The sequence below is a fragment of the Pteropus vampyrus genome, unplaced genomic scaffold, assembly GCF_000151845.1.
Source record: "Pteropus vampyrus isolate Shadow unplaced genomic scaffold, Pvam_2.0 Scaffold347, whole genome shotgun sequence".
In the NCBI taxonomy this organism is placed as follows: domain Eukaryota; kingdom Metazoa; phylum Chordata; class Mammalia; order Chiroptera; family Pteropodidae; genus Pteropus; species Pteropus vampyrus.
The window spans coordinates 1111731-1122323 of record NW_011889128.1 but is presented as its reverse complement, the minus strand read 5'-3'; the positions used below and the strand labels follow the sequence as shown (position 1 = coordinate 1122323).

At 53.7% G+C, this 10593-nt stretch overlaps 1 protein-coding gene across 1 annotated transcript; it reads right to left on the bottom strand.

Moving 5' to 3' along the window:
* Positions 1-1451: 1451 nt before the first annotated feature.
* ZNF629 (zinc finger protein 629) lies at positions 1452-10261 on the bottom strand. Its single transcript, XM_011378636.2, has 3 exons — positions 10053-10261; positions 7433-7540; positions 1452-7280 (listed from the first exon to the last, which is right to left on the bottom strand). The coding sequence occupies exons 2-3, from the start codon at positions 7503-7505 to the stop codon at positions 4747-4749; spliced, it is 2607 nt and encodes an 868-aa protein (XP_011376938.1). The 5' UTR covers positions 7506-7540; positions 10053-10261; the 3' UTR covers positions 1452-4746.
* Positions 10262-10593: the final 332 nt, after the last annotated feature.

Genomic DNA, 10593 nt, shown 5'->3' with positions numbered 1-10593 from the left:
GAGGTCCAGACCTAGAAAAATCACACTGTTGGGGTGAGGCTGGGGGTAAGATCATGTCACTCTCAAAAATCCCCCAATGGGGCCCTATCCCTATGTTCCTCAAACAAGATGCTCTATACTCTGCTCTCTCTTTTTTCAATCCTCACTCCTCTATGCTCTAAACCCAAACCTAGTTGTTATGCACCCTGTATCCCACACCCCACACCTGGCCCTTACACATACTATTTCCTGTTCTTGTAACCCTCATTCCTTAGGTCGTTTCCTCCAGCCAGTTTCCTGTCCTTATGCTGTGGCAGGCACCATGGCTGGGTGCACAGCTCCTTCTAGGTGTCTGAACAAACCACTGTGCCTGTTCTTTTCCTGTAGTCTCCTTACTTTACTGAGGACTTGTCCTGTGCTGGGACCAGTTCTAATGTACCTCAGCGTCCTCAAGGCTGAGAACACAGGGAATGTGGGATAGCCTTCATTACTCATCTGTTAGTGAAAGGCAAATTCCTCCACCCTGCCCCCTACTCCACCCCTTGCTTACCAAATAGGTAAAAGGAAGGAGAAGCAATGAGCCCACCCTGGGAATCTGGGTCAGAGAAGCACAGGGAAGGTGAGGAGATAGCTTCCTGGCTGGGGCAGGAGGTCCCCAGCAGACTGGGACAGAGGCAAGAGATGGATTAGAGCAAGTGTTGACCTCAGGCTTGGAAGTCATGGCCGGGCCTAGGCCCAGGAGATAATGCTGAGGCAAGCCTGGCATTGAGGATTCATTGGAGAATCCCTGCCTGAGCCAGACAGTGTGGAGCCCAGGCCAGGCCCAGGCAGGCCCAGGGATGGGGAGAGGCTTGATGGAGTATAGAGTCTGCTCCTGGCTGTTCTGGTTTTACTTACTGCCTTGGACCTTGGGCAAGTGGCTACCCTTCTGAGACAGCATCTCCACACAGTGAGGGCTATGGGTTATATCCTGAGAGAAAACAAGCCAAGTCTTCACCCATCTCTCAGGGTCTGTGGGGCTCTGGTTCAGAGAAAGGACTGGGCCAGGTCCAGGCCAGAGGGAGTGGCCTCCAGCTTCTGGACCTAGATCGTAGGAGCTTTTCCATGTGGCAGTCTGGGGAGGGTGCGGGTGTTGTGACCCGAGAGGCCTCCCTGGGGCCACATGGCTGGACCTGAGCCAGCCATCAGTCAACACGTGCGGGTGCCAAAGTCAGAGGTCAGGAGCTGCTTGGCTCTACTGCTGCCACCTGAGAACATTTCTCCCTCTCTCCTAAGAATATGCATTTTAAAACTCCATAAACCTTCAGGCTCCCACCAGCATACATGGGGTGGGGATTTTAGGGCCTCTGGGAAAAGGGTTCAAAGGCAACCTGGAATAGGGCTGAGCTTTTGAGGTTATGAACGGACACTGGCTCTGGGAGAGGATAAGCTCTTTCAGCTTGCTCTAGGCTTGAAAGAGCAGACAAAACACTTGGGAAATCTTATTCCCTTTATTCTAATCAATATGACCACCGGTGACACAACACTTTTTGACACACAACACTCAAAAGTGGGGCCTCTCTCCACTCTAGGGGGACAAGTCAGGTGAATGGGGCTTCCCTAATGGGAGCAAAGGAGTCTAGGGGCTGCTCACCTCAGGGGCAGGTGTCATGGAACCCCATCTGTTGGTTTTGATAGTTTCAAGTTTCCCCATCAGAATTCATGCCCAGATCCCATTTGATCTCCATATCCATAGCAGTTTCGTTTCACCCTAAGCTCAGATCAGTTTCCACTCTTCTCTCTGCTTTTACCAATGACTCTGTTACCCTATCTGTTGGGCTTCTCAACCAGGGCACTTCTGAAGAGTCAGGCCTGTGTGGAGTTGGACAAGAGGCCTTCTAGACTGAGGTGGGCCTTTGCCTGAGCTGATCAGTGGGACTCTGGACACATCTACCTCCCCCAGCTGCTTCCCTGCTTAGTTCATACCAAGATGTAGCTCACTCAGAGAGGGAAGCATCTGGCTAAAGGAATTCGGGGAAGTGGGCAACATAGAATAGGTCACAGTCCAAAGGTCTCCAATTCTGCCCCTTTCCTGCTACAAAACCCAAGACCCCAACTCATCATCCATTCAGTACCGGAGCCAAAACTCCTGGCCCTCACCCATTCCTACAACATGCGAGCACTCTACTACATATGCTACACTCCAGTCCTCAATAGAGCTACAGTCGGCCTTCGACCACACTTACCACATTCCCCCACCCCCGACTGGCCCCCAAAGCCCCGAAGTCTGTTCCCTAGGACTCTTCTAGAGACAGATTCCTCAGACCTGTTCTGAGGGCATCTGCTTCTAGCTTTACAAGGGGTTTGTCTACAACTGGAGTTTCTTTCTGCTACCATCTTAGAGGGGAAAAAATCTGCTTTGACTTGGAGGATTGTCTCCTCTTCCTCAGTCTCATAGGGACACCCCCATTGTGGACGCTTCTGTCAGTAGAGATTCAGCAGGCAGCATCCTTCTCCCCTCAGTAGTGTTTTCCGACCTGGCACTTGGGTCGGGTGGGGCTTTAATGCAGATGTTAATAAGGGTCTCCCCACAATCATACAAGGCCTGCCTTTTCCTTCTCTCCAGCAGACCTGGGCTTTTCCTCCTACAGTGTTCTAGATTGTGATCCTTCAAATTTGAGGGTCATCCCTTTGGGGGTAGGGTAGATCAAGGGTGAAGGAGTTTCATCTTTTGAACTCTAGGTAATAAAATTAGAGGTCTCTTCCACAGCTTCGTTGAAATCCGGGTCCCCTTCTTCCAGGGATGTGACTGCTGAAGGGCCATCTCACTTGGCATCTCAGTTCTCTTACTCCAGGACCACAGTGCATTACTGATGACAACATGGGATCAGTGGGCATTTCCTTTGGATCCAGCACTGGACAGAGTCTCCAGGTTAGGGGATAGGGTTCTTATTGTAGGTGTTTCAAGAGTTTTCTCCAACCATTTTGGAGGGCAACAGTCTCTTTCCCCTGCCACACACACCCAGTCATGTTAGTGGGTTTGGCTGGGTTAATAAAAAGTGTGTAACTGTGTGTGGTGCGTGAGGACAGGAGAAGGGCCTGGCAGGAAAGAGTGGTTCTCATCTTTCCATTTCCCTCCAAAGGTTTCTGGTTAAAGAGGAGCTGAGTGGGTGGAATCCATCTCGTCCCAAGACCACAATTGGGTTGGGCTGTCACAACCACAGAGGGTTCCAGGTACTGGGGTGAGGAAGGTGGTCTGGCCTCAATATACTCTTCAAGGACCCATGGTCCCATCTGCAGGGTGTTTGGACATCCGTCACTACATGCAGGCTGGCTCATCCTGCCAGCAGCCTTGCTATCAGCTCAGAGGAAAAACTGAAGTTTAAAAGCAGGTTGCTGGCTAATCAAAGGTTGCTGGCTATTTTGTCTACTTGCTCTCTCTCGTTGCCACACAGAACCTACATGAGGCTCTCACTGACTTGGAGAAGAGCAGTCTAGGGAGGATTTGAGCACACATAGGCCTTGAGTCTCTGAGGGCTTTATTCTTTGGAGGTTGACTAGCAGCAGTTCTCCCTTTCCACTGAGGACAGAATTCGAGGAAACGGACTGCCACTGCAGCAAGACTGGTGGCAGTTAGATTTCAGGAGAAACCTCCTGACAGTGAGACCTGAGAATGTAGCAGAAGGGACCCTCCATCCCTGGAGGCCTCTCAGAGTAGAAGTCCCCAGCTGGGCTGGGAAAGGGTCATCTTGCCTGACTTGGGAAGTACTCTGGCGGCCTGAGCTGGGATCCATTTGCACTTGCAGTTTAAACAAGCTCCCGAAACCAGGGAGGACTGGGCAGCCTGGAGTTTGCTGGGTTCCATCTGAAGTTTCTCAGCTTCGTCTCCTTCCCTCAAAGCACTCTAACAGAATCCCCCCACCTTTCACCCTAATTTTTGTGGTGGTTTCCCAGTATTAAGGTTTTTAAGCACCCCAAACTTCAGATTTTAAAAAGGCTCGACATCATTTTTTTTGTCTTTCCCCTCCCCATTCTTGGCTTTTTGTAAAGAATTCCATGGGACTCTTTCTCTAACATGCATGTAAGATTGGCCTTATACCCTGAGGTACCCACAGTACAATGAGCTGGACTTTCTCTTCCTAGTTCCTGGGTCATTTCTCCTCTGTGGGTTTGAGGGCTCCTCATCACTTATTTTTCTCCTGTCTTTGTTTTCATCCTTTTCCAGTTTCACCCAATTCCCACACTACTCCCCACTGAGCATCTTCCTCAGTGTAATTGTCCAAGGCTTCTGGGGATGAACGTCCCTCCAGTGGGAGAGAACACTGGAACAAGTTCATGGGAGGTTCTTCTACACCTTCTGAGGGTCATTCCTCCCAAGTCAATGCCATTGCTATATTCCCTGCACTTCCCCGACCCTATAGTTTTACAAGGATTTTGATACAGTTTTTTAGGGTTGTCTAGAGACATATTGAGACCTCTTCCTACAATTAATAGGGCTTTTATCCACTATAGTTTATAGGGTTTCTCTGCTACAGACTTAAAGGGCTTTTTTTCCTACATATTTATAGGGTTTCTAACCCAACAGTTTTTCTCTACGGCATTATAAGTGGTTTCCACCAACAATTTTATAGGTTTTCTCATCACTGATGTAAAAGCACTATTTTTACCCAGGGTCTTTTATCCTCTGCATCTCTACAATCTGATAGGGTTTTCTTCCTTTCCCCACATAATTTTTGGGGAGATCCAGTGTTCCTCTCAGGAGAGAGGCCCCTGGTTTCTAGACCCATTTCACAGGGCAACCCCGGGGTGGCAGCTCCTATGGAGGAGGAGGGCTGCGACTTCTGTGAAGCCATCTCCACACTCAGGGCACAAATAGGGCTTTTCTTCCAAGACGGTTTTGGGTGTGTCCCCTTCCCTGTGGCTGCTGCTCCCTGTGGGAGCGGGCGTCTGTCCCTCACCTTCCTGGCTTGTGGACAGGGTGGCTGGCTCTGGAAGGGGTTCCTCAGGTGTGGGGGACTTTTCTTGGGTATGAGTTTCCTGATGCCGGATGAGGGCCAGGCGATCAAGGAAGGAGGCCCCACAATCTGAACAGCTGTAGGGTCTGGCCCCCAGGGGGCTCCTGAGGTGCTCCAGGAGGACAGAGGAACTCTTCCCCAGCTCTGGACTCTTCTGGCGTTTCCCGCCTGCGTGGACTTTCTGGTGCAGCAGCAGCTCGGAGCTGAGGCCAAAGCTTTTTTTGCATTCAGGGCATTTAAAGGGCTTTCCACTTAGGAAGGGACTGGGCCCTGCCCCTTCTGCTAAGCCAATCCTATAATCAGGAAAGAGAAAGGGCTTCTCGTTGCCATGGGTAAGCTGGTGTTGGAGGAGCACGGTGCGATCCAGGAAGCTTTCTCCACAGTGGGAACAAATATAGGACTTGGAGGAAAGCAGGCCCAGCCTTTGGCTGAAGCTCTCCTGCCCCTCAGGCATTTTAAAGGGCTGTCCTGGGGGTTCAGCTCTGCCCTCCGCAGCACCTGGATAGGAATTCCCTCCAAAAGGGAGCCTGGGGGGTCGAAACTGAGGTGGCTTGGGAGCTTGGTGTGCGATGAGGCCATCTGAATTTTTGTAGGGGTTTTCTCCAATGTGGATTCTCTGATGCTGCATGAAAATGCCCTCGTCGTTGAACCCCTTTCCGCAAACAAGACACTTGTGTGGTTTGGCTCCGGGGGGCGGGGTCAGCAGCGTGGGGTCCCCAAGCCCTAGCAGAGTGTCACCCTGAGCCCTCCGGGCTGGAGTCTTCCCTCTTTCATGGATCACCCGATGCTGCTCCAGCTCGTGTGCCTCCAGGAAGGCCTTCCCGCAGTCAGAGCACACGAAGAGGTTCTCATCCATGTGGGTGCGCACATGGGTGATGAGATTCGAGCTCTGGCTGAAGCTCTTGCCACACTCGGGACACTTGTAGGGCTTCTCGCCCGTGTGTGTGCGTCGGTGCTGGATGAGATGGGAGCTGCGGATGAAACTCTTGCCGCAGTCGGAGCACTTGTAGGGCTTCTCGCCGGTGTGGATGCGCTGGTGGCGGATCAGCGTGGAGCTCATGATGAAGCTCTTGCCACAGTCGGCGCAGATGTAGGGCCGCTCGCCGCGGTGAATGCGCTGGTGGTTGATGAGGTTGGAGCTGACACTGAAGCTCTTGCCGCACTCGGGGCACTTGTAGGGCCGTTCGCCCGTGTGTGTGCGCTGATGCCGCAGCAGTGTGGCGCTCAGTGTGAAAGTCTTGCCGCACACAGGGCACTTGAAGGGGTCCTCGCGCAGGTGGGTCCGCTGGTGCTTGATGAGGGTGGAGCTGTGGCCGAAGCTCTTGCCGCACTCGAGGCACTCGTAGGGCTTCTCGCCCGTGTGCGTGCGCTGGTGCTGGGTCAGCTCTGAGCTCTGGATGAAGCTCTTGCCACACTCGGTGCAGCGGTATGGCTTCTCCCCGGCGTGGATCTTCTGGTGCTTGAGGAGATTGTGGTTCTGGCCGAAACGCTTGCCGCACTCGGGGCACTTATAGGGTTTCTCGCCCGTGTGCGTGGCTTGGTGCTGGATGAGGTCGGAGCTGCGGTAGAAGGCGCGCCGGCACTCTCCGCACTTGTACGGCTTCTCGCCCGTGTGTGAGCGCTGGTGCTTGATGAGGTTGGTGCTCTGCGTGAAGGCCTTCTCGCACTCGGTACACTTGTAGGGCTTCTCACCCGTGTGCGTGCGCTGGTGCTGCACCAGGTTGGAGCTCCAGCTGAAGCATTTACCACAGTCTGGGCACTTGTAGGGCTTCTCGCCGGTGTGTGTGCGCTGGTGCTGCACCAGGTGCGAGCTCTGCGTGAAGCTCTTGCCGCACTCGGAGCAGGTGTTGGGCCGCTCACCCGTGTGGATGCGCTGGTGCCGCAGCAGCTTGGACCACTGGCTGAAGCTCTTGCCGCACTCGTTGCAGATGTAGGGCTTCTCGGCCCCGGAGGGGCGGCCTTGTACCAGCTCCCGCAGGCTGGGCTCATTGGCAGGGACCACCGGGGGACTGTTCCATGTGGTCAGAGTCCCCCACTGCCAACTGGCCTCACAGGCCTTGGTCCAGTCAGATGGGGTAGGGACTACCTCGGGGGTGGAGGGGTCCAGAGAGGTCTGGTGGTCTAAGGGGCTGGAGTGACCCAGTGGGGTTGGGCGGTCCTGGAGAACTGAGGGATCCTGGGAGGGTCTTTCCAGGGGCATCTCTGGTGGGTCCTTGAATTCTGGACTCTGAGCTGGATCTCCCAAGATGATCTCCTCCCCAGAACTTTCCTGCTGAGGGCTCTCTTCTTCGTTCCCACTCTCGGCACCTACAGAGAGAAAGGGAGTCTCCAGCCCCCATCTCCTTTCAGAATACGGGGTTCGTCTCTCTTCCCTCCCCTGGGTTTCCCAGAGTCTGGGCCCCTCCCTGAACTGGGGCCACTGTCTTGTCAGGACCGCAGTCCCTTCTTGTGCCCCTCACCTCTGTGAGCATCGTTGGGGCTCTGTTCAGGACCCCGCAGATCTGGGCCCCACAGTGCTGCCTCAGGCTCCATCACAGAGCTCAGGACCTCCCCGAGTTCCAGGGACCCTGGGGAAGGAAAGAAAGGAGCACACAATGGGAGCCGATCTCCCGCTTTTTACCCCCCACCTGCACACGCCTCAGCCCTCATTCTTCCTTATGTGAACTTCAGTTTCCTACCAATCCATTTTTCTGGGAATCAATTCTTACCACGTTCCCCCACCCTCATCCCAGCAGGCCTGATTCCTGATCTAAATCTTAAGATCACAACTAAGCAAGTAGGTGAGTTTAGAGTGTAATTAAAAGCTCATCAGTCATAACCCTTAGAACCCTGACTGGGGGCTGGAGAGGTATCTAACACCCACAGGGGAAGGAGGCTCTCACTCTACCCCTCTGATGCCCAGAGGCTGAGAAACCTGTTAGTTTGCTAATCAGAGGAAGCTTATTAAGACTCTAATTTTCCTCCTTAATGGGGCTGCTAATTGGGACCAATAAACTTTCCTTAAGAGCCTCACAGAGTCCTGAGGCTGCCTAGAACTCTTAAAGAGTTAAAAAAAAAAAAAGAAAGAAAGAAAGAAAGAAAGAGGGAGAGAAAGAAAGAAAAAGGTAGAAAGGAAGGAAAAAAGAAACCATCCTAATTTCCCTGAGGGGACAGGGGCCCTCCAAAAGGACTGGAGCACTATTCCGTTATCCAAGCAGAGAAAGAAGGTTAGGCTAGAGGTAGGGGGAGGGGCATTTTAAAGTCATCAGGGGCTTCTGCAGGAACTACCTCGTGAGGAAAATGGTAAAAGGGCAAGCGTGGGAAACCGCCCAGCAGCTAACACAGTGCCTGTTGTGGTGTCCTCATTATCTCACCTAGTCCTCCCAACAATCTCATGAGGAGATCCAGGAATCAGGTTGTCCATTTTACAGATTAGGAAATCAACCCTCAGGGAGATTTCTCCAAGGTCACAGGCTGGGGAGTGGCACAGACCGGAAATGCAGCATTCTGTGTCTGGCTCGCCCTAGCCTCTGAGAGGGAGATGACCTTGGGAGTCATGTGAAACTCATAAATGTGGGCTGCTGGCAGGGATGAGTGATGAGGAAAGCTCAGAAGGAGCCTGCTGACCATGAGAATGGGATGAAGAAATTCCTGGGACCAAGAGGTCCTTGGTTGTAAAAGGAGGGGCTGGATCTAGTGACTAGGCTGACAATCTACATCTATAAATGCAAGACAGAGACCTCCCTACTGAATCATATCATCCACATCAGTCCCATTCTGGTATCTCTTCTTCTATACCCTTTGCCTTGTTTTGTTGCTGCCATATGCCATGCCTAGGACAGCGCCTAACACATAATAGGTGCTCAATACATTTTGTCAAATGAAAAATACATTTTGCTCCTGGAAAACCTGTTTGTCCAATGCCTTTAAAGGTCAGTTTGCAAGAGGACAGCAGCAAAAGAGCCTTTCAGAATGGCCTCCTGGTAAAACATAGCCAGCTGTCACTCCCAAAAAGGTGATATGACTCCACGATAGGGAATAGGGCCACAGGAACTAAGTGCTAGGAGAATTTTCCACAATGTTTAGACCCTTAAGAGAGCCTGGGGAAAGCCTGGTTTTTGGGTGGCTTTGTGAGATGGGCACTGTGGGTAAGGGGGCAGTGGTGCAAGAGACATGGCAAGGACTCATGAGGAGGCAGCTGGGAGGTAACCCAAGTGAAGGAGGAGCTAGCTTAACCCTGCCAAGTAGCAGTAGGGGAGATAGGAGTTAGATTTTAGGAAGTAAATTAATTTCTTCATCTCTGCAGCTCCTTAGACTATGAGAATTGCCCCTCCCCCATCTGTAAGTGTCTTCGGGGAGGTGGAAGCAGGGACCTCTGCCAAGCTGAGGTTGCCTGAATGTCCTGAGTAGGCCTGGAAGGGTGCCCTGCTGTTTGCTGAGGACAGGTAAGACCTTATGTACCTTGATTATTTCCAGAAATTCAAACTCAGAGGTCCAGAGTAGACGGAAAGGGTTAATAACAAGGCTGCCATGGAGCATGAAAGTGGTAAGACAGGGAGACAAGAAGTGCTTGGAGCGACCCAGGCCCAGACCTCGGACTTGGCTAGCCCCACTACGGAGGGAGGGAGGCCAGAAGGCTGCCTCTCAGAAAGGTGTGGAGAGCGGCCCAGAGTGACCCTGACGTGGAGGCAGCAGCGGGCACGCAGCCATCCTGGCCCCCGGCCCCCACCATGACCGCACCAGTCCAGACCCTGGCCCCCGTCAACCTCTTTCAGCTCCCAGTGCAAAGCTGGGCATCCTCCCCCTCCCGGGCCCCCAAGATTCCCAGTTGGCCTGCAGCCCCCAGCCCCGGCCTGGCGGTGGAATTCCCTCTTCCCAGAATGCTCACGCCTCCCCTCCCCCACAGCCAGACCCTCGCGCTCTTCCCAGAATCCTCGGCCCTCGGCGCCCCTGCCCGGCCCCCAGCGCTACCCCAGCGACCAGGGGCGGGGGAGGGGGCTCAGGCCCGGGGCCGCCCGCCTCCGCATGCCCCATTGTTCCCCGGCCGCTGTTCCAGGCCCTTCGGGCCACCCCTCAGGAACCCAGGCGTCCCCAACTCACGGCTTTGGGGTCTGGGAAAGGCGGAAGGCAGAATCCAGCCCCAGGGGACTTAACCCCTTGAATGCCCTGCCTCTGGGGAGGGGGGCACGGGCTAGATGCCGAGGACTCTGGGGTCCTTCTCAAGGGGTGATCCCAGGCTGAGGACCCGGGGACCAGTTCAGGGTGACTGGGACGGAGCAGGAAGTGACCCCAGCTTCCCGGGCCCCTCTAGCCTGGAGTCAGAGCATCAGCTCTATGGGATTTAACCCTTTGTCTCCCACAACCTGGGGAAAGAAAAAAAAGGACGGGAGCAGGGAGGTGGCTGAGACGATGCCCCTCTGTCTGTCTCCAGTGGAAGCAGATTCTCCGGGGAACCCAGACGCCAGTGAGGGTCTCTGGATTTCTGGCCACTCTCAGGGGCTCTGCCAGCAGCTCCAGAAAAGCCATATCGGTGGATACTGGTCCCCTGGGGCCTGGCTTTATTGGGACTCAGACCCAGAGATAGGGCTCGGATGCCTTGGTTGTGGGGGAGAAACAGGGGCTGGCAGGGCAGATCTGAGAG

Excerpts from the sequence above, each read along its gene's own strand:
- ZNF629 (XM_011378636.2), bottom strand. The coding sequence starts at position 7,505 with ATGGAGCCTGAGGCAGCACTGTGGGGCCCAGATCTGCGGGGTCCTGAA. Across the intron at positions 7,281-7,432 it reads CCCCAACGATGCTCACAGAG|GTGCCGAGAGTGGGAACGAA; the intron begins GTGAGGGGCACA and ends TTCTCTCTGTAG.